Source organism: Sturnira hondurensis, unplaced genomic scaffold (assembly GCF_014824575.4).
Source record: "Sturnira hondurensis isolate 20B ecotype Veracruz unplaced genomic scaffold, ASM1482457v3 Scaffold0011378, whole genome shotgun sequence".
Taxonomy (NCBI): Eukaryota; Metazoa; Chordata; class Mammalia; order Chiroptera; family Phyllostomidae; genus Sturnira; species Sturnira hondurensis.
In genome coordinates, this window is record NW_028084009.1 from 5,601,503 (window position 1) to 5,624,959 (window position 23,457).

General features: G+C 58.1%; 1 protein-coding gene across 1 annotated transcript in view; it reads right to left on the reverse strand.

Moving 5' to 3' along the window:
* Positions 1-23,457, reverse strand: part of BMP7 (bone morphogenetic protein 7) — a 71,217-nt gene that overhangs the window by 29,957 nt on the left and 17,803 nt on the right. The window contains exon 2 of the mRNA XM_037059959.1: positions 9,597-9,789. Coding sequence (XP_036915854.1) covers positions 9,597-9,789 — 193 coding nt within the window. The remainder of the gene's footprint in view (positions 1-9,596; positions 9,790-23,457) is intronic.

The following is a 23,457-nucleotide window of genomic DNA, read 5'->3' on the forward strand; positions in this document are numbered from 1 at the left end:
GATGAGCAGTGAGTCACACTGGGGGTGGCAGTGCTCAGGGACAGGTCTGTGGTGACACGTAAAGACCCCCGGGGTTCCCCTGGGAAAACCAGGCCTTGTGGGGAGCACTACGGAGCTCCTGAGGCGGCTCTGGAAACCCCACGCTGCTGGGCAGCTGCGTGTGGCTGGCACGGTGGAGGTGGGCGGGCGAGACGCCAGGGACCCAGACGCATCGTGGAGACTTCCCCTGGTCGCCCCATTTCCTCCTGCCTCCAGCTCCGGCCCAAAATAGAAGGAGGTAAATGCAGCCTCTTCACGCACATTCAAGGAACAAACAAACCAACACAAACACAGTTATCGGGCTGGGTCATCTTTCCTACCTTTTTTTTTTTTAAAGAACCACAGGCTGTTTTAAGATCCCCAAACCAGAGGCAGAAAAGTGAAGGGCAGCCGGCGGACAAGGGAGAAAGAAAATGAACTTAACAGCGGCACTTGCAGACAGAACCATGTGTCTCAATGACCAGATTCAAGGTTTCCGAAAGCCAAGGACAGATCAGAAGGACTGGATTCGGACTCAGAGGGGTGTCTGACTCATCCTGACCGCTGCTCCGCAGACAGAAGAGTGGCGGGGAGGGACAGGAGAGGCGGGGCCACGGCCCCTCGGTCAGTGTGCCAGGTGCCACGCTTCCTCCCGCCACTGACCCACCGCAGTCCTTCCAGGTGGACGCTCATTTTCCATCATCCTCCAGGAACCACCTCCCCCAGGCACAGATTCTGAGTCTATGGCTTGAATGCGAGCAGTTTGTCTCAGAAGTGACCCTGAGAGATGCTGGGAGGGAGGCCGGGATGGAAAAAAGACAGGAGGGGACACTGTGGGCATCGAGACTCAGCCTGGTGCAGGAATTCCTGGGCCATAGGCCTCTCCCGTCAAGTCCTCACCTGGGAACTCAAGGCTCACGAACATGTAACAAACAGCCCAGGAGGGACCCCATTTCCTCTCTTCTGACGTCAATGGGTTTCTTAAGGGACTCCTCTAACTCAGTCTCATGTGCAAAACTGACTCTCAAACCACCAGGCCTCCCTCTCACTCCCCCAAACTGTGGGCCCAACCCCAGGAACGAAGGGTGAGCCCAAATCTGCTACCCACGGTGTCGAGGGAAGAAAGCCTTCTGCGGGCCCAAGTGAGAGTCCCGGAGGAAGAGCCAGGTCTCACTCCAGAAGCCCTACCGTCCCAGCCTGTGGGGCCTAGGGAAGCCTGGGAGCAGTGCAGGGCTGGTGTGGAGCGGTGTTTTAGGGGGTACAGAGGGGCAAGCCACACAGGCAGGAAGAAGCCAGGACGATGAAGCCTGGGCAGGGTGCACAGCCTCCCGTGGGGCTTGTCCAGAAGCAAAGCAGCAGCACCCCAGGTCCTTCTACCTGGCTCTCAGGTGCCAGCCCCCACATCACTGGTGGGTATCCGGGGATTGACACCTGTCCCTCCACCCCAGCAGGGCAGGTCGAGTCTCCCAGGGCGCATCTGGCAGTGTCTGGAGACGCCCGTGGTCTTCGAAACTGGCCACATCGTTTTGTGCGTGGATGCCGGGGGTACGCTCAACCCCCTGCCGTGAACCTCCAGGACGACCCGCGACAGAGAGTGACCAAATGTCAGCAGTGCTGAAGCTGAGAGGCCCCTTGGGCAGAAGGAGCCTAAGTCACCCTCCAGGGGCTCCATGTGGCCTGGCCCCCTGGCCTGGGTGCCCACCTTTCCAGACACACTTCCCCATGCTGTTCCCCTTATCAGGAAACGTTTCCTAACCATTCACTTTCAGACACAACCCTCCCCTCAGGGTCCGCTCCAAGGAGACCTGACCTGAGGCCAGTGGCCAAGCAGGGTCCCCTGGACGGCAACTGCACTCGGAGAGCAGCGAGAGCAGCGTCTGCCTCCCGCGGTGGTGCGGCTGCGGCTACAGCCGTGTCCAGGTTTGGCAGGGAGGAGTGCTGCAATCCATTAGCAATGCCTGCCTCGGGTCCCAGATGGGAGGCGATAGCGTGTGCACTGGAATGCAGGCCAGGTGTCGGCTTTCCTCCCGACACTCTCGGATGGGCAGAAGGCAGGGCTGTGGGTATTGGGGCAGGGGGGTGGGGGGGTGGGGAAGATAACAGCAGAGGCTGGTGGAGGGAAGACAAAGGGAGAGCGGGTGTTGGGAAGAACCGTGAGCGGTCACCCAGAGGCCTGCTCCTGCCCTGAACTCAGAATGACCAAGCACTTCCTTCCTGGGGTTGACTCCTGTAAAACATTATCTTCTGGGGAGCCTGCATTCCCCGTCCTCACTGAGTTCACATTTGAGCAGGCACTTTCCTTCCCAGCCACAGATGACCGCCCATGACCAAATTGAAAAATATTAATTCTCTTTGTCTCCTGCCAAAAAGGCTAAAGCAATTACAGGCCCTGATATGAAACACAGATGTTAATACATTTGGAAAAATAGGCTCCTATAGGCGAGCACAGGCCCCAGTATGAAGTGCTTTTGGAATTAAAGCCCCAGATCAAGTTATAAGGCCAACCCCCAATACTGACGCCCGTTCTCCCCAAATTCATCCCAGCGCAGGGGACCCGGGGCCTCGGCCCAGGCAACGTTCCCCCTGTTTGCAGACGAGAACCAATCCACCCTTGGGTGCCCACTGGCACACAAGCTCTAAATAATATAATTATACTCATCACAGGGAAACGGCCCTAAGATCGAAAAGTATTATAATTACGGGCAATTTTCACTTTTTGGAAATTGGGCTCAGATGCTGAAGAGAGACGGCAAACAAGGCCTTCTCAGGTTTCAGTTCTGGAGGAGAGGACACCAGGACGGACTGGCCGTGGCCGGAGGCTCTGGGTGGTGGCGAGGCAGGGACCGGCGCTCCTAGGCCAGCAGTCACTCGGCGGACAGGGATCTGCGCGCCCGCGCCTGTGCCGCGCCCCAGAAGGCGCTGGGCGCTGGAAGAGCCTTGGTCCTTCTTCCATCCGTTCACGCACATGTGTTTTGCTGAGTGCCTACTATGTGCCAGGCTCCAGGGACAAAAGATGCGTCAGCACCGCTGGGACAAGCTGCGCAGGTCTTTTGTCTTCTCCGCCTCCGTTTCCTTGGGCGGAAAATGTGTTTCCCCACTGTTGCCGATTCCCAGGACGCATTAACGGGAATGAAGATGTGCCCACCAGCCGAGGGAGGCAAACAAATGGGACTGGGGAAGGGGTAAGCTTCCTCCCCTACTGTCGTCGTCGTCTTGTGCCTCGGTTTCCCTGTCTGAAATGAGGTGGGGGAAGGCACCCCCCTGGGGGGCTGTGCTGGAAGGACTAATGTGTCTGCTACACACTGAGTGCTCACTACGATCACCTCTGTCATTGTCACTGTTCACGGAGGCAGCCACCTCTTCTCCCAAGTCCAGGGAGGTGGTGCCCAAAAAGAGGTGGTGAAGATCACACGGCGAATCTGGGAGACAACAGCCCAATCAATTGAGACGTAAAAGGAGCAGCCCTTTCCCACAAGGCAGGCCTGCAAGGGGCCACTTCAAGGCCACTTCATGGGGGCATGGGCTTGCCGTGAGCTGCGCAGTGGGGTGTCTGGTCCACGAGGAGGGGTGGGAGCAGAACAGACACGGAGGAAGCGAGCCTGGTAAATACGATCGGTGTTGCCTCTCCCGGAAAGTCATCCGGGCTCCCATCTGCTCGCCAGGAGGAGTCCTGGCCCCCCACCAGCGCTGCCTGAGCACTCCTGTGGGGGGAGCAGGGGCGGCATCGCCCACCCCATTAAAGGGGTGAAGGGACTCATCCAAGGTCCCCCAGATTCTGAAAGGAAGAGAACAGAGCAGCAAGCGAGTCCCCTCTGGGAGCTTTGAAAGTCCTCAGTGCCAAGGTGATTTCAGGACCAGTGTATCTGAGTTCTAAAGGTGGGGCCCCTGTACCCGAAGTTCTGCGTATTAACTGGTTTTGAACTTGACCTCCCGTGCATGGCCTGAGGAGGATCACCTGACTGCTCTGTGTCCCAGTGACCTCATCCACAAAACAGGGGAAAACAGACTTCTCGAGCCTGTTGGGAGGAATAAGACAGGGTGCGTGCCCCTTGCTAAGTACCGGCCTGCTCCATCACAAGCTCTCAACAAATCAGATCCGGCACCACTGACCCCCACCCCCCGCCCCCGTACCCCCCCATTCTCCCTGCGCAGCCAGGCTTGGGATGGCTTATGGAAGGAAATAAACGGCACAAAGATAAAAAGCCATCAAGGACCCCCGCCCCCCGTTGGCCTCAGCCCGCAGGACAGGAAGCCAAGAGGCCATTGGCCCGGATACCAAGCAGGGCAGGCCGACTGTGCTGTGACCGGCGCTGACTGGACCGGACACAGTGTTGCCATCATTGCCAACGACGGGTCCCAGGGTGCAGGGTTGTCCCAGAGTGGTCCCTCGGCACTCGTGACAGGACCCCACTGGGGACCAAGAGACATCCACAGCCCCTGGTCCCTGCTCAAGCTGCTCCAAGCGGGGTCTGGACCAGGGCCCGGAGACGGGCAACAAGGAAGCGGGCCGGGGCGCCCCTGACCTGGAGGCTGCTCTCTGGCGTGCTCTCCTCTGACCTTCCAGGCCGTTCCGGCGGGGCCCTGGCAGCCGCTGCCCCCTCCTCGCCCCCTCCTCGCAGCTGGGAGATGACCGGGAAACTCCTGAGGAAGCGGCTCCAAACCAGAGCTCACACCCTCGGGCTGAGGTGTGCTGGCGAGAGACAGAGGCCAGGAGACATGGAACCTGGCACGTAGGCCTTCAGGGGCAGCAAGAAGGCTCCAGAACCTTCCAGAAGCCTCCAGAACCAAAGCCCGAAGGGCCCTGCACCCTCAGCCAGCCACCTCCCTGTGCTGGTCAGACTGTCAGTCGGGGCGTGGACCACAGTTGGGGCCCAGTCCTCCCATGGGGGAAAAACAGTCATCTTTGGGGGACCAGGCCGAAGGGCACCTGGGGCCCTGTTATAAGGAGAAATCTGTCCCCTGCCATTGCGTGGGCACAAGATGGCTCACAGAGGAGGGGGAAGAGGGTCCTAGCCACCTGCCCATGGCCCTGGCTACACAGGAAATCACCTGGGAGCTTTAAAACACACTGGCGCCCAGCCCCACCCCAGCCTGCGCTGGGCAGGGTGGAGAGAGAGGCCCCGCTGCCCTGCACCAACCCCAGGGGAGGAAGCCAGTACAAGTGGGAGGTACTGGTGGCCGAGAACGTGAGCCCAGAATCTGAGACCCGAGCTCCGGTCCTGACTCTGCCCCTCGCTCGCTAGCTGTGTGACCTCAGCTGAGTCACCTCCCCGCTCTGAGCAGCTGCTACACAGGTCAGTGGGAGGACAGGTCTCCGTAGGGTCCCCGACAAGGTGCACAGCCAAGGTGCAGTGTCCAGTGCAACACATGAGGACGAGCCTGGAGCCGGTAGGCGGTGGGGGGTGCTCTGGAGGGTGACCCTGTCCCTCTGCCCAGACATGCCTGGGGGCACAGAGGTCAGAAAAATTCAGAGTCTTGCTCCCAAGCCCTTCACCCTGCTTAGCTTGACAGACACAGACAGGGGTGTGAGGACCTGACACCCGGATCTGCCCTGGGGGACGCTGCTGCAGGGTTGTTGACAAGTCCTCCACACCCCGTGCCCCCGAACCTTCTCCCCTGTTCCCTTGGACTTAACCCCGAGGCCGTGCCCTGGGGGGCACAGAAAGGCTGAAGCTCAGGCGCCACCCCAGCCAGCTGACCCCAAACTGCATTTCACCCTGGTCCCCCAGAGCCACATGGCTGAGCTGAGCTGGTAAGTGGCATGAATGTCACCAGAATGGGCTCCCTAGAGGGGGTACTGCTGAGGAGCCCAGCGACGCCTCCTCCTTGTGGGGGGAGCTAAGAGCCTGGGTTGGGCTGCTGGGGGGCTGCACGAGGCAGAGCCCCCACAACGCCGGGCAGCACAGGGGTTGCCTCCTCACTCCTTATAGACTTGGGGCTACCTTGGGGGCTGCAGGGAGCTGGCAAGCCAGAGCCTTTCCCTCCCCAGCCCACTGCAGGGACAGCTCCCTCATCCTCACAGTGACTCAGGCTGCCACTGTCCAATCTTGGCCCCGGAGACCACTCTGAGGTCACCTTCCTGGCAGCCAAAGTCCCTGGGACAGACCAAGGGACATTTTTCATCCAGCTGCCCACATTCTCCAGACCTGGGCAGTGACCACCGCCCTGTGAGTGGGTCCTGCTGTCCTGAAGGCCTGTGCCCCCAACCCAGGGGGGTATCTCACAGAGCACCCACAGCCCCTACAGATGGGGCAGGGCAGGGGGTGGGGATGGGAAGCACAAAGTCTGATTTCCACAAATGAAACCAGTTGCTAAGGAGTGCGACCCTCCACCCCCAAACACCCTCACCTTCAGCTGAAACTGAAGTTTAAGCCAATGGGGACAGACAGATGTGTGGGTCCAGCTCCAAGAAGCTGGGCCCCCGCTGGCCAGGTCCTGGGCGTGGGGACCAGGAAAGGAGGGCAAAACTCGGAAGCTTTGGCCCCCGGCGCCCCCTGGCAAGGCCAGTGGAGCCAAGGGCACGGACCTCAGACCTGCCTCTCAGCCCGCCTTGGCCCGCAGCCTGCCAAGGGCGGTCCCAGCACGCCTTTCCAGCTGTCTGGGGCCATGTTGCAAGCTGGGCCCGAGGGCTGTGGAAGGCCTCCAGCTCGGCTCATTATTGGAATTTAATCTGGATTCCGAGAGATCAAGAGGCCTTGGTGGAAAGTGGCTGTCACAAGGGGAGAGACGCTGAGGCCAACCCCGGCCAGCTAATCCCCGGCACCCTGGGGCTTTCCTGGAGCTCAGGCAGAGCCAGATGTCGCAGATCTGCACAGCTGGGCGGCCGCAGCAGGCAGGCCACACAGCAGGGCGGCGGGGCAGGGTCTGGGCTCCTCCCTGGGAATCCATCGGCCACGGGCCCTTCCGCGTAAAGGGCTGAGGAAATGCAGGCAAGGGCGCCACCTCCACACAAGCTCGGGCTTTCGTCCCCCTGGATGTTTAGCAGAGACAGGGAAAGAAGGGCCACAGCTCCCCAGGTGCCTGAGGAGGTCTCTGCATTCCTGAGATGATGGCAGTGATGATAATGATGGTGATGACGACAATAGTGACCATCCTAATATTAGTATAACTTCACTGAGCAGTTATTATGTTATAAGTAGGTTGACCTGCTTTATCCTCACCCCAGCCCTGGGGGAAAGATGCGGTCATGATCCCCACTGTAGAGGGGAGGAAACTGAGGCTCCAAGGGGTCACTGCTTCCCAAGACCGCACTGGGGCAGAGTGCTGGGACTCAAACCCACACTCCTACCAGCTGGGTTGTCCCACCTGGGGAACTACATGGTACGATGGTCTTACTTCTGGAATAAAAAACAAAACAACCCACTAAGGAATCAACAATAATAATTTTTTTTAAAATGTGACATTTTAACTGCTGGAGAATGAGGCCTTGCTTCCTTCTTTCACGACAGAAGGAAATTCAGGAATCTACAGAGAGCAGCCCCTTCCTCCCCCCCAGCGCCTCTCACTCCACCCCTACTTCATACTCTGCACCTGTCACGTCACTTCCTGGCCTTGGACGTGAGCTCCTGGAGGCCGGGGCTGATTTCCGCAGTGCACGGTATGCAGGAGGTGCTCAAACATCTGCTGACAAAGGATTTGGCCTCCCAGCAAGCACGGAGAGCTCAGTGGCGGCTGAATGAAAAAATCACAGGTTTCTGTGCTGCTCTCTCCAAGGGCCTTTGCCCTCTGTCATGCCAGTCTTGCCCGCCTTGGGGTCTCTGGCGCACTTCCCAGTGCATGGAGCACAGCGGGTGTGCACAGGGGCCGTGGGCCCAGTGGGCTTGGCACCCCTCCCATCCAGAGCAGTGCCGAGGACACGGGCAGTCCTGAAGCGGGCCCCCACTCACGGCACGAGGGGCCAGCGCCAGCAGCACCCGGACCGACCCCAGTGCCCCATCGAACAGCGACTGCCCAGAGAGCTTGCAGGAAGAGCAGCACAGGTGATACCAGCACACCCTTCCAGGTCTGTTCAGCCAGCCCCAGTCGGGTTGGCTACATTCCTGAGGGTAAGCCTCCTGGTGGAGTTTGGAGGCAGGTGGCGGAGCCTGCCGGGGGCCCGGGAGTGAGCCGGGCTCCCGGTTTGCACAAGTGCTTCGGACAAACAACTTTGGGCACTGGGCGGGCCTCCCATTACTCTGCCCTCATGAGAAAGGTCAAACACAGGTCCTGGTTCAACAGTCTCTGGAGATTCGTCAGAGTACAGAGCAAACATACACACCCCCCCTCCCCCCAGCAGAAGGAACTCGAGGTTTCTTCTGTAACTGGGCCTGGGGCCAGGGCACAGCCCATCAGGGGTAAGTGGGACACCTGAGTACCTTTAGTAAAATTCGGGGTGACTGTCTGCTGCCTCCCCTGCACCACACTCAGGCTCCAGTACCACAGGGGCTCTAAAATGCAAGGTCAATCCAGTGAGGTTCCATCCGTCACCCATCAGACAGACGGAGGTCAGAACGGTGTGACATGAGCCCCAGTTGGCCAGCACAGGGTGGCGGGGCGGGGGGGCGAGCCTTCTCCGCCTCGGCTGCTGGGACTCAACATCGACATGGCCCCACAGACTGCCATCAACCCTTATTGGTGTCCCCTCTGCGGGGTCCGCCTTAGAGGGCTGCATGGACATGAAAAGAGCTAACAAATGCAAGACATCGGAAACACTCGAGACAGGTTTGGTTTTATCAGTGTTTAAGACGACCCCCCATGTGGCGGCAGCTGACAAACAAGGCGATAATGGTCCCCACCGCCCTGCTGGGGTGACGGGTCCCCCTTCTAACTGAAGATGCTAGAGCCCCCCCATCAGGAGATGCCCACCCCTCTCTCTTCCAGTAATTACCAAGGAGAAGGGTGCCAAGGAGAGGGGTGAAAGTCTGATCCCTGGGAGACCCAGAAACTCAGCCAATGGCTGGGACAACCTTGGCCTTGTCCACCTTGGAACTGTAGAAGTTGCTGGTTACGTGGTCCAGCCCATCCTCTTAGCCTTTTTACCTCATGGAAGACCAGGAAACTAAAGAGGCTCAAGAAATGAGCGTGTTTCGACACCAGCTTTTGGTTCCTGGCCTGGTTGGTGGAAGGCTGAGAGCTCTCCGTTTCTTTTCGGTTTGGGGGTTTCAATCCCTTCACACCATTACCCATGGCCACTCCAGTTGGTTGCATGATATCACGTGCCGGGATGCAGGGTGATGAATGGCAGAGAGGTAGACCTTCAAACACGCTTCTTCCTCTTCCTCACCCCCCACCCCTTGCAGGCAGTCCTGACCCAGGGATACCTAAACACGGGCCAGACCCAGGCCACCCAGGAATACCCCCGTGGGGCTACACAACCTTAGGCTCAACCTGGCCATTCCTGCTCCTGTAATAGGATTCACGGGCGGGGATGGTTTTGAGTAACAGTGGCATACACCATGTGCCTTCTTTAAAAACGCTACTCAGTTCAGGGCCTGGCCCACGGTGGGTGCTTCTGGGTGGACACGGCCACCGCTTTCCCTGACCCAACCTTGGCTGCCACGCCCTTCCTCCTCGGCAGGTGGAGGAGGCTCAGCACCCACCTGCCTGAGTGCTCCTGCAGCACCTGGTACACGCTGATCCGAAAGGTCTCGTTGTCAAAGCGCTCCCGGATGTAGTCCTTGTAGATCCGGAACTCGGCCGCAGTCACGGCTTCCCCTTCGGGGATCTTGGACAGATCGAACCGGAACTCCCGGTGGTGGTAGCGCGGGTGGAAAAACTCTTTGTCGTGTTCCACTGGAAAGGGGAGAAAACACACACCAGCCCCGGAAGCTCGTTAGTCACTGGGTGTCACTCTCCCGGCTCGGAGCCCAAGCGCGTGGAGGAGGCCGCGCTAGGAGGCACCTGCTGCCAGCCATCCCTGGTGCTAACTGCCCCTTCCACGCTGACCTGTGGCGGACGGAAGCGCCACAGGCTCAGACCCCCTGGTCACCTCGGGAAACAAGGGCAGTGACTCTGCACCCACCCTGCTGGGAACAGGGGGACCCTGGCCACAGCTGTCCCAGAGGTCCTGGACAGACTCGGATCCTGGGAGGTCAGGCCCTGGTTTGAATCCAGGCCCGGCCACTAACAAGCTGAATGGCCAGGACAAGGAACGAAGTAACCTCCATTTCCCCATCTGAAAAATGGGGATAACAACCCTCCTTCATTTGCTGTCGTCAAAGGTGAGTGATGTGATTCACATAAGTCGCTTAACCTCGGGGAGTGTTGGCTGACTGGGAGCTGTTAGGAGCCAACATCAGCCTGGCCCCGCCTCTCAGCACCTGCCTGTGTGAATCTCCCCAGCAGCTCTGGAAAATCTCTAGTGCCCTGGGCCCCGGCGGGCTGGCAAGCATTTCCTGACTGGTTCTCCAGGCCCCTGTCTGCGGTGTTTGCTGATTTCCACTGGGGCAGATGTCAATGTCCCTAAGTGGGTGTGGGCGGATGGGCACCCGGGGCGCCGGCAGCCCCACTCTGCACCAGCTGCGTCGGCATCACTGGGGAGGGGCTCAGACACCTGTAGTTTTTAAAGCACCCAGATGTTTCTCATAGCAGCCAGGGTTTACAACGACCATCTTGGACTAAAAGCAGAAGAGGTGGGAGAGTCTCGAGGCAGGGGGGGGGGGGCGCGGAGCTTTGGAAGGTGACTTCAAGACGAACTGAAGCGCAGGACCTCGGCGTGTCTCCCCAATGCGGGCAGTGAGCCTAGACTGAGATGTCATGACTGGTTCACAGAAGGTAAACACCAAGACGGGCACAGGCCCAAGAGCAGGTTTCTGGGAGTGGGCCTGGGGTTCGAGAGGATCCTGTGTCCTCCGGGTCAAAACGGTGCAGGAATGAAGCTGGGACTCATTGAGTGCGGGAAAGATGCGGCCAGCCCGGCTCTGCAGCTCCTTCCATCTCCTGGGAGACACAGCCCCGTCCACACTTCCTGCCTGGGGGTGGGGAACCAGCTCGGCCAGAGGAGAGGAGCGGCAGGACCTGTGGGCGCCTAACCCAGCGCTCAGGCTGAGCTGGGGCTGCCACAGCGGAGGCAGGACCAGACGCTTTAGAGGAAGAAGGGACCCGGTCCCAGGGGTCCCCAGGGGCCCTTCACTATAGGTCTCCACGGGAAAGATATTGGGGTGAGGGCAGGGGGCGCTGGAGAATGATCCACTCATCCGGCTGCTCCCTCCTAGGCAGAGAGGGCAGGTGACATCCTCACGGCCAGGGGACCTGGCTGGGCACAGGCATGCCCCTGCCTCTGGACCAGCTTCTGGAACCCGGGGCTCCACGGGAGAGCTGGCTGGAGGCAAGGACTCTCCAGAAGCCAGACCGCAGCTTTGCTCACACACTCACACTCACACATGCACACCCTTTATACCCACAGGAACACTTCCCTTCTGACCCTGTCTAAGAAAAAGGCCAGGCTGAACCTGATGGCAGAAAAGGGCCATGGGGACTCTGATTTATGAAAGTGGAGAAGGAGGGAGGGGCCTTTTGTTGCAGCTTCCAGGGAGTGCACACAATGGGGGGACCAGGTGAGCCTCAGGAGGGGACCCCGGGGTGGGGGTGGGGGACAGCCTGGACTCTGTAACTGCAGAACGCCCCGAGCCAGTCCTCTGTCGGCCCTCTAACTCATTCGACCTGCACGTTGGAAGGGGACGCACCTGAGACCCAGGAGGAGTGGCATGGCCTGTCCAGAGTCAGAGAGCTGGAACTCCCACCCCAGTGCTGCCCCCACTAGGGGAGGCCTTAGGGTGCTGACAGCTGGGCCGCCGAGCCGCATTGCTGGTTTGTCAGTTTTTGCACCGAGTTTCAGCACAGGTACCGCATGCACGCAATCAGATGTGCACCATACGGCAGATCGTCGCATAGTGACCCCCCTGTGACCCCCCCACCCCAATGAAGAAGCAGAATGTGGCCGTGCTCTTTCCCCAACCTCCCCATGAGCATCCCCAGCCCTAGGTCAGCAGAGCTCGCTGTTGAGCACTCTAAATAGGGGTGAGTGGGGACCTTCTCCTGTGCCCCTCGCCTTCCCTCCGCAGGGTTAGTGGGACCCGCCCACACCACTGCGGGCGCCCACTCATGCTCACACTACGGATGAGGCTGGTGTGGTTGTACCACAGTTGTGGCCCTTCCCCTGCTCGTGGACGTTTCTCTGTGTGGTCTGCAATCTGGGGCTGTTGCGGCAGGGCCCCTGAATTTCAGGAGTCTCCCGATACGCATCCCGAGAAGCGGGCCTGCGTGTGCTCAGCTCCTGTCATGCTGCCAGGCTGTCCCCCCGGACAGTGTGCCTGAGAGACTCCTAAGGGCGTGCCAGGAGGAGACAACAAGTCTGCCGAGGGCGGGACGGGCATCATCTGGGCAGGATGCGTGCTCCCACCCCATGTGCTTTTCTGCGGGGGGCCAGGACGGGGGCGGCGAGGCCACAGACAACTCTTGGAGAGTATTCTGGACCGTCCCACCCAGTGAGCAGTCAGGTGCACCCAGGCAGCCTCCACCCCTTCGCTGTGACCTCTCAGGTCCCCCCACCCTCCCCTCCTGTCTGGCCACTCCTTGAAACGTGCCCTAGATACTCCCCTGTGTAGGGGGTAACACGGAGCTGCAGGACACGAGGAGACTGTTCTCCAGGCCAGTCTCTGGCTCCACGCCAACAGAGCACACAGACAGTCTCTGCTTCCAGTCGTTTTCCCTCCCCTCGCCCAGCAGAGCCCACCCCTTGAAGGCCAGAAAGGTTCGAGATGCTCCCCCACTCAGCAGAGGGGAGCCCAGCCTGATGCCGGAACACAGCAGGGCTCCCACACTCCCAGTGCCGGGGCCAGCCCCACCCAGAGAGGCAAACTCAGCAACCCACTGAGCAGGGAATGGGGGCTGCGACCCTGGTTGGTTTACGGTGAAGATGGATGAAGAGCCCAGAAGAGCAACAAAAAAAGCCTGTTTATGAATGCTTGCTCTGTGGTGGATCCAAGGTGAGGACCCTGTGCCAATCCGATGGACCCCAGTGAGGCAGGACCAACCTCCACTTTACAGATGGGGAAACCAAGGCCCAGGCAGTCAGGTGACTTGGCCAAGGAAAAAGTTAGGAGAGTGGCAGAACTCCAAAACCCCCACACCCTTGACTTTTACACTATCTGGAGCCAGGTGGCTTGAGTTCCAGTCTCAGCTGTGCCACCTGCCAGCTGCGTGGCCTTGGCTAGCTTCACCTCTGTGTGTGTCCCCTTCCTCCAGGACACTAACCATGGCCCTCTCTCGGTGAGCTGTTGAGAGGCCCATAGGAGCCGTCACTTGCAACACTGCCCTGGCCGGTGGAAAGCCATCCGAGCTGGCCATGGTTACAGGGTCTCTAGAACAATGAGCCAGGAGAACGGCCACCAGCGCGGAAGCAGCAGTTCCTGTGCGGGTGTTTGCATAGTTCCAAGATAACTGCAGCTGGGGGAGGAGTGCCATGGAGCCAACAACACAGAAACATTTGGATGAGCATGACATTAACGCAGGCACACTGGCTGCAGCCGCACACCTGATGGAGAAAGAAGACACTGACACATAATCACAGATATAAAGTTTATTGTAGCAGGTGCATATGTAATCGTTTTAATATATTAGATTAACTGTATCTTAACTGGAAAGACACTTTAGATATCAGACAATTAAGAGAGCAGGGTTATAATGTTTCTCTTTTAAAAAGAGTAAATGAACAAAGTGTCCAACTGAACTTCTGGTAACATTGGCAGGCTCTCTGGGAATGGCTTGCTGAGCGAATTTCCTTTGTTAATTATTTTAAGACAGGAGGCATGAACCACGTGCTGGTCTGTTCTCCCTGAAACCCTATCATCCCACATTCTGAAAATAATTCTGTGATTTATCAAAGAAAGAATTGTCATTTTTTAAAAAGAGCAGGGCATAATTCAAAGTCCCATCCCAATTCCGAGTCTCATCCTCCCGCGGTTTCCATTTCATGCGGGAGCCTCTCCCCAGCATGGAATCCACACCACTCCCTCCGGGGCCGGGACTGTTTAATCGGCACCACCGAAGTATAGATGGAAGCAGGCGTGCACTCTTTGCGAGGAAATGCGTCTTTACACCGTCCCCCTAAATTACCATGGTGGATTACCCAAGGCTTGGACTTCAAAATAAATGTCTAGCGTTGCTATCTCCCTGTGTCCACAGAGGAAACTTTATGGATATATAATCGGGCTTTCTAAGAAAAGCCAGAGCCCAGAAATCTGGCTCCTTCTCTGCTGCCCTTTGCATTCCACACCCCACTGGATACAAGAGCTCACGGGCATTACCGAAGACTTTCATCTCCAAAAGATTAAAATGGCCCAAATCCCTGAGACCAAACGGTAAGTCCAAAGAAAATGGATTCCGGAAAACACCCTCCGGGCCGCAGCCGACCCCATCACTGTCCCCAAAGCTGATCCTGGACTCTTTCTGGATAATAACCCGAAGGTGGGTCCTGGGAGGGAAACTTCTGGGCCGCAGGGTGTCAATAAAGGGTAGAGGTGGGGGGACAGGAAGTCCCGTGCTGGGAGTTGGTTCTCACGACCCTCTAACATTCAGGGGTGCAGGGGTGACCTCTGCTCCACATGCAGTCCAGCCTGCTCCCCAGTTCTTACAATCTGGGAGTTGTGCAGACACCCTTCGAACAATCCCCTTTCAGCCAGAGTCGGGTCACTGGCTCCGCCACTCAGGCAGCCCTGAGCAAATCAGTCACAGCCGGTTATACAGACGCCCGGCTGTGCGTGGGCAGGACCCACGCCCAGGTAACAGCGGTTATCTCCAGGTGAGCGTGTGCCACGAACTGCTGCATGTGGACTTGGATAGTTTCCAAGTACAGGATGACCCCTTGACCACTAGGAGCAGGGACGATGACTGTCTCCACCCGGAACCCCTGGCACCCAGCACAGCCGTAGCAGGGCTCCATAAATCTACTGGATTGAACATATTACTCTTCGCGTAATTCCCGTCTAGGCGTTAGTTAAAGTAAGCTACCGTAGTCATAATAGGCGTACAGTAAAGCACGCAGATCAGAGGTGGTCACACACCCAGAGCAGGACACAGCACACCGAGTACAGCAGCGTGGACATCCCCACAAGGCCCCCTCCCCAACACCAGCCCCGCCTCCCCAAAGACGCCAGCCACTCTGTCACCCGATGCCACAGGCTCACTTTGCCTGCTCGGCCCTTCACCTTCCGTGTCTGCTGCCTCCGCTCACCTGAGCCCACGCCCCACTCCACCCCCCAGGGTGACTGCTTGTGGTGGTAGCTCATCCATCTCCGCAGCTGTACAGGGCCCCACTGTATTGTATGGACAGGCCTCGGCTTATTTTGGGGTGGGCATTTGGGTTGTTTCCAGCTTGGGACCCCTGCAAATCGTGCCGTGATGGACAGCCGTACACATTCCTACTGGGGAAACACCACNACCAGCCCTGCCTCCTCAAAGACGCCAGCCACTCTGTCACCCAGCCACTCTGTCACCCGACGCCACAGGCTCACTTTGCCTGCTCGGCCCTTCACCTTCCGTGTCTGCTGCCTCCACTCACCTGGGCCCACGCACCCCCCTCCCCCGGGGTGACTGCTTGTGGTGGTAGCTCATCCATCTCCGCAGCTGTACAGGGCCCCACTGTATTGTATGGACAGGCCTCGGCTTATTTTGGGGTGGGCATTTGGGTTGTTTCCAGCTTGGGACCCCTGCAAATCATGCCGTGATGGACAGCCGTACACATTCCTACTGGGGAAACACCACAAGGCAGGACTGCAGGGTCAGAGGGCTGAGGGCTCCGCTTTGACAGGCGCCCCTCCCTGTTTCTTATGTCCAGGATTTGGGGGTAACAGGGTACGGAGCCAAGTGAGACATCATCCCCACAGCAAGAGTTCATCCTAGTTTATTTTCACGCATCCCGGGGCCTTTGTTTAGGTAGGAGGGAGGAAGGTGGGAGTTCTCACAGGAAAGGTGTTGAATGGGAGAATGTTCAGGAAGCTACAGAAGAACTGAGGCTGGCCAGCCCCGGAGGACAGGAGAGGGCGAGGCAGGTGGAGAGAGACCGCCTGTTGGTGAAAGGCAAGAGTCTGTTGGGAGTAACAAGGAGGAGGCGAGTTAATTCTTCACTGACGTGGTTCTTGGGTGCCATGCTAAGGGGTCAACCACTGACCCCATCAACCACGACTGGTTCAGTCCTGCGTTATGCTGGATGGTGCCTTGATCAAATCTGTTTTCGCTAGAGGACTGGCGACGGGGTCGGAAGTGGATAACGAGGTGCAAACAGAGACAGGGAGCTCCGGAGGTGATGGGTGTCCAGCACGCGTGACTAATTTCTCCCTTCCTGCACCCAAGGCAGGCATCGCTAAACAATCACAACACCCCTCGCTTCAACCTGGCACTCAGGTAGCCACTCCCAACCCTGGCTGCCTGAGAAAGTGACTGTATTTTTTGTCCCAGGTCTGGACTACAGGAGACGGGGAATGGACAGGAAACGAAGCTGGAGGAAGGGGCAGAAGCCAACATGGACCAGATGCCAGCCGGTGAAGGGTGAGGACTTGAGAAGGGATGTCCCCTGGTAGCCAGGAATGCCCAGCGGACCCTGGTGCTGTAAATGCTGCAGGAGCAGCCGGGCAGGTGAAGTGGAGGGAATGAAACGCAGGTGGCTGTGGACCGGTTACACTGGGGTGAACTGCGAGCAGCCGGAGAGAAAGACTGGATTGGACCGCTGACTAGAGAGAGGTCCGAAACCCCGGCAAGAAACCAAGTGTGGGGCTGCTGGGCTGGGCCGATGGCTGAGTTTTGTGGGGGAAAATGCACATGTAACGAGAAAGACCAGCCAAGCCTCAGGCAGACAGGCGGGGGCTGCAGGGAGGTGGAGAGTGTGGCCCCCACTGGGAGAATTTGGCCCAGGGGAAGGAGCAGGACCAAGGATGGGCAAGGTAAGATGACGGGGTGGTGGCCAGATTCAGATATGAAAGAACGTGGAGGCCATTCACAGGATTTGGTCACCCTCAGCTTCAAAGACCTCAGGGAGTAACTCTCATGGGGACATCCGGGCAGAAGAGACACCTGGAGAGTGAGGCAGTGGCCACTTGCTGACAAGACCTCCACACTTGGGGAGGGGAGCTGTCAGCCGCACAAAGCTGCCTTCACTCCTCCCCAAGCCCTCTCCCGGCCGGGCGAGGTGAGTCAGTAAATGGGGTGGTGACCGACGTCCCCGCCCAGCAGCTCCTTCCAAAACTGTGTGGTTTTTAGAAAAAGGCTGGTTAACCTTCGGACCATGCGGTCTGCCCCAAAGATGCCGCTAAGCCATGAGATGGGACCAAATATTTTATGGGCCAAAGCAAGCTTCCCAGGGAAAACCTGCAAGCCCAGTGTTGGAAAGCCTCTCCTCGCTCAGAAACTGCTTTCCCAGAGCTCAGGCTGGACGGAGGAGCTGCAGGTGTGGCTGGGACGGACCCCTGAACCCCGTTAGTGAGAATAAAGGGGACCCACAGCACCCACAGCACCTGCCAAGGTACACCGTGTAACCAGAAGCTCAAAGTTTCCAAGGACCCTTGCCTGCCAAGCACCCCCACCCCAGTTTAACTCTGCTGGGGCCAATGTTGCAGAGGCTGCTGTCAGGAGGGACGCACTGTCAGGAGGGACACACAGCCCCGCAGCACTGGGACGTGAGACCCGAGGATGTCCATGGTGAGATGAAGGAGCTTGAAAGGCCCCCAGAGATCTGCCATAAACTAGGAGTTCTCGAGGGTGGAACAGACACACGCAGTGACTCTAACAGGGACATGCTCGCTTCGGGATGGGAGCGCTGACACACGGCACTGCACACCAGCTCTCGCAGCAAAGGGAGGAGACAGTCCTGAACCCAGAGACAAGGAACACAGCATCGAAGTCTGAAACGGCAGCCGCTGTCAAGCGAATATCTCGTGTCTCCTTGCACCCTGGTGTCCTCACCCACAAGCACTGCCAATCCCGGAGCGCCCCAGGCGGGTGTGCGAGGGTCCCCAGCTATCCTGCCAGAGGAGAGCCCTGATAGAAAGCCCAGTTACATTGCCACTGCCACACCCCTGACCCCAAAAGTACCAGGGAGCGGCCACCGTTTTTAATTTTTTATTTCTGATTGTGGTAAAATACACATAACATAGGATCGATCATCCTAACCGTCCTGAAGCATACGGTTTATTCCCGAGGCTGTGCAACCAATATCCTTCTTTAATCCATCAAAACCGGAAGTCTGTCCCCATCACACAAGTGCCCGCTCCCCAGTCACGCCCAGGCCCTGGCGCCCAGCGTTCTCCTCTCTGTCCCCGTGAAGTGGGTGACCCTGGGTGCCCCGTGTCAGTGGGCACGTGCAGTCTTCCCTCCCCGGTGGCTGACTGACTCCACTCCACGGTGTGTCTCCAAGGTCCGCCCCTGCTGTAGCGCGCACCGGGATTTCTTTCCAAGGCTGAATAGGACGCCATTGTACGGATTTTGTTCACCCGTCCATGGACTTGGGGCTGCGTCCGCCTCTGGGCGGCTGCAGAGGATGCTGCTGTGACCACGGGCGTGCAAGCATCTCTTTGAAGCCTCGCTTTTAGTTCTTTTGGACAGAGACCCAGAAGCGGGATTGCTGGATTGCGTGGTAGTTCTGTTTGTAATTTCTTGGGGAACTGTTTTCCTTCGAGCCTGCACCGTGTTATCGTCCCACCCACGGCGCACGAGACTCCACATCCTGGCTGCCACGCACTCTTTTCCGAGGCTTCATTTCGACAGTGGCCACCCTCCTGGCTTAGGGGGTGGACGGCCACCATGACCAAAGCCTGCCCACCGGCCTGGATGCCCCATCCCTGGTGTCACACACGCCGTCTCACTGAATCCCAGTGCACGGGGAGCACACACGCCGTTCCCGTTTTACAGACGAGGACATCGAGGCTCAGAGAGGCCGAGCCACTGCCCCACGGCTGCACAGCTGGTCTGAATCCCCATGTGGCCCTCAACACTCGGCCACACTCTCTCCCTCAAACTGGGAACCCCCTCGACCTTGATGCTGAAGATGATCACACATGGACTGCTCCGAAGTAGGCTAAGCTCCTGGCCCACGTGACGTGGTCACAACATCTGTCTCTGTAAAAATGGAACTCAGAGACCAAAGACTCTGCAGCCTGCTCAGGTCTCTCTCCGGCTTGTGGATTCTGCTCTGGCCCAATGCCAGAGTCACCCTTGAGCGAGGCTGACAGCTGGAAGATGCTGTAGCATTAACCCATCTCCCCACACCCCCCGGTTCCCCAAATTGGGGGCCAGGAGCCTGCCTGGGGGAGGGCACACAAGAGGCATTGTCTCTGCAGCCCCCGAACTGCTGCTGCTTCAATGCTGCAACCTCCCACCCAACGCTCCTGCCGCCAGCGAGACCACCTGGGGTCCCGGTGCCGGGCGCTCCGAGAGGGTCTTCAGAGACACTGCCTCCTTGTTAGATGCCGGGGGGCTGCGTCCTGAGACGCAGGTGCGTAGGCGAGAGCTCTGGCAGCCTGGCTTTGTGTCCTCGGCGTTGCAGGCCGCCCAGATGTGGGGGTGGGGGTGGGCCGAGAGAATTACTGCACCGCAAGATTAAACACTTCGGTGTCAACATGTGCGCGGTATTGCTCGAACAATGTTATCATTGTGAATTGAATGGACCAAAGGGTTTAGGGGATGGGGCGGGGAGAGGGGAAAAAAGATGGGTTTAATTATCTCCAGGGCCGAAGCCAGTCGTTCGCCTAAAGAGACCCAGACGCTCGCAGGGAAGAAAAACGGGCTGCAAGAGCCCGTCAGTGTTTCCGACATAAACCGAGGCCACAGGCCCTCACCCACAGGCGCCCCACCTCCTCGGGGCAGGAACTCAGCCCCCAGGGGTCTCTGGGGCCCAACCCATCCTCGGCTAACTGAAAATCGAGGGGAGGAAATGGAAACTAGTTACAATTTTCAGCTAAACTAGCCGCTGTCAACCAGGGGCAGCAGTGGCCTCCCTCTCCCCCATCAAGGGACACTGGGCATTGCCTGGATCCGTGTCGTGGATTTGTGCTACCGGTGTCTGGTGGCCGGGGACGTGGCTAAACGTACTGCGCTACCCCGAGACAGCCTCACGACAGGGAGCGGCCCAGCCCACTGTCCACCAGGCCGAGGTGAGGACCCCCGAGCTCACGGGCAAACCTCAGGAGAATCAGAAAACCTGGGTTTTGGTCCCACCTGGGCTCTCGGCTTATGGCAGGGGACGGCCCCCAGGTTCCCTGGGTCTCCGCTTTTCCCCCTGTAACACAGGGATGGATTTCATTAGAGGGAGAAGTCTCCCTTCTCCTCTGATAGGTTATCCCTGGTAAAGTCACCAACATGCTACCAATTTCGCCCTTTATACAGGCCAGGCTGGTACCCCGAGTTTGATTTCTACATCTGTGCTGACCCCTGGGGCCACCCCGAACCATGTGTGTCCACTGAGCCCTGGAAGTGGGCCCGGCGTGGCTGGGAACCCAACATCCACATTCATTTCCACGTGTGCAGTCAAGTCTACAGACCCACACGGGGCCAGTGGCTCCTGTCCTGGATGGCACGGATGCAGAACCCTTGCCGCATCCCAGAAAGTCCCATCTCCCAGCACCGCTCTACGGAGTCGGCGAGCTGGTAGAGGTGGCACAGAGGGACGCAATGACACAAAGACCTTCTTGCCAACCAGCACCTGAGCGTATGTTCTCGGAGACGGACGAGGACCGTTCTCCTCGAAAAGAGACACTCCACGGAAGGAGAAAGAAGTCAATTCCAGATTGTGCGCCAAGCCTGGGCTGGACACGGGCGGGTCTGTGGCCCTCGGTTCTGTCTCAGAAACAGGCACAATGACCCAAGCTTGTCACTTGGGGAAGGGCATTACATTGGACAATCATCAGACCCACCAAGTTCAGGGGCGCAGAGGCAGGGGCTTGGCCCCAGGACGCGGGCCCCTCGGCCCCTTGCGCTCGGTGGAGCTGGGCTCAGCTCAGTGGTCACAGCCCCCCGCCACCCGCCCCCCCCCCAGCCCCTTTCCTTTCCTTCCTGGAACTTACAACCACTCTCATTATTTCATTGATGGGCCTGTCGGAACTGTCATCTAGGTTTTACCTCTGACAGTAAGACAGTGGGGAGGGCGACCATCCACCGTGGGGCTGGGCCGGGGTGTGGGTCCCCACCTTCCCACCCTCCCGCCCACCTGGCGCTTAGCAAATCACTCCTCACCTGTAAAAAACGGGAGGGTGATGAGAGCGATACCGGCTTCGGTGGGTCGCCCCCCAGCATTTTTAACACAGGAGGTCTGGGATGTTGTGTGTCTCACATGTGCACGGGAGACGCCCGTGCTGGAGGTCAGGGCCCCACTCGGAGGACAGCTGGCAAGGAGGACGCCTGTGCAGCACCGACGCACAGGGAGGTCCAGGACAGTGGTGGCTGTCACTACCATGCCGTTCTGCACTGCACCACCATCTACCGCACTCACCGGCCAGGCGTGGGCAGGGCCCCAAGGATCTCAGTGAAAAGGTTTGGAAACGTGCCCTGTGGGGCAGAGATGGGCCGGGGGCGCCCCACAGCCCTGGGTTTGCCAATCACCACCAGCAACTCGGGACAAGGTAAGCCAACCCTGGGAGGCTCAGCTCTCCCCACTCCAAAAGATGGGGGCATTCACAGGCCTAGGTAAGGGGGCTATTGTGAGAATTCAAGGAGACAGAGGCTGGCCACCACGGAGCCCTGCGAGCAGCCGGAGTGGGCAGAGGGGCTGCTGCGGTGACCCCCTTTCCCAGGATGGGAGGGTGCCTGCCCGGCCCTTCCCCCTCGGCAGCCAGAGTCCTGGGTCAGCTGGGCAGGCACAGCTGGTTTCAGGTACTTTAGAAGCAAATCAAATCAAATGAGAATTTATAATCCTTCCTGAGGTCTGGGTTCCATCAACCTAAACTCATTAGGCCCCGGCGGTGCAGGTGCAGCAAAGGAAAAGGTTGTTCTGTGTTTCCTTCGGGCCGGGCTCCCGTCTCCCTTTCAAAATAAGAGTCTTCAGGAGCCTTGTTCACGCTGTGGTCACAGTTTTAACAACCTACACTTGAACTCCCCAGCTGAACAATCAAAACACCCTTAAAACTGTGTCGTTGTCCTTCGAACCTATTTCTGGTAGAGGAAGGGGAATCTGAGAGCAAACCAAAGATTGGGTTTTCCTGGCTGGTGTAGCTCAGTGGATTGAGCACAGGCCTGTGAACCAAAGGATCACGGTTCGCTTCCCAGTCAGGGCACATGCCTGGGTTGCAGGCCAGTTCCCTGCAGGCCAACTCCCAGCAGGGGACACACGAAAGGCAACTATACATTGATGTTTCTCTCCCTCTCCTTCCCCTCTGAAGATAAATAAATAAATAATAAAATCTTTTAAAAAAAAAGATTGGGTTTAAAATGGCACTTGGGGTCCTCGGCTGAATGTCCCCAGCAGAGTGGCCAGCAGACCTCCTGTCCTGGCTGAGGTCATCTCTCCAAATCATTGGAAGTGATCAGCAGTGATTTCAGAGAAGTTTTAAACCTACACGAAGTTTTAAAGCAGGCGGGACTAACCCACAGATTCAGGAGACAGGACGGCAATCGCCCTTGGGTGAGGGTGGGAGGGGCTTCTGGGAGGTCAGGTTCCCTGATGGGGCACCGGTTACCAGATGTGTTCACTCCGCAAAAACCCCTAGCTGTTCTTGCCTTGTGCACGGCTCTGCACGCACATTACACTTCAATCAACAGTCTGATTAATAATAAATGACGGCTGGCTTTCCCGGTGTCCAGTTCCACCCAAGAAGTCCTTGTTTCCACATTTCCTCTACTGGACGTGGTGCAGTCGGTTTAGTGAGCACTCGGGGGGGGGGGGGAGATGCCTCCTCCCCCTTCATCGATTTGACATCTTGTTTCCAGAACCACAGATAATCAAGGAGATGGGATACGACGCCTAAAGCGCATCGCTGTCAAACCTTTATGGGGCTCCCTACTGCCCTCGCATGGGACCCTCCCTCCCTTGAGAAGCCTGTTTTCTAACCTGCTCCAAACCCTTTCTTCTCCGAGGCACAGGTCAGGATCAAGTCCAAGAGGGAGGGACCAGTGATGACACCTCTGAATTCAAATACACCCCCTGGTCATCCTGGGCCAGCTTCCCTGTGCTCGTGTTTTCTGATCTAGAAGATAGGTGGGGTAATACTGGCCCCCACTTTTGAAGGGTTGTCGTGGAAACGATCAATTAGTTATCATGATAATGGCTAACTATTATAATGGCATCATTATAATTGGATAGTTAGCATACCCCCCAACCCCCAACTGGGGCTACAGGGGGCCAGAGGCCGACCCCCAGCAACTTTGTTCATGTAGCATGATCTACCTTCTGGACCCTACTGACTCATGAGTGAACACGTGACTCAGGCTGCCTATGAGTCTCTCCCCGGGAATTTTAGTTGGGTGCGGTCGCTCAACCGT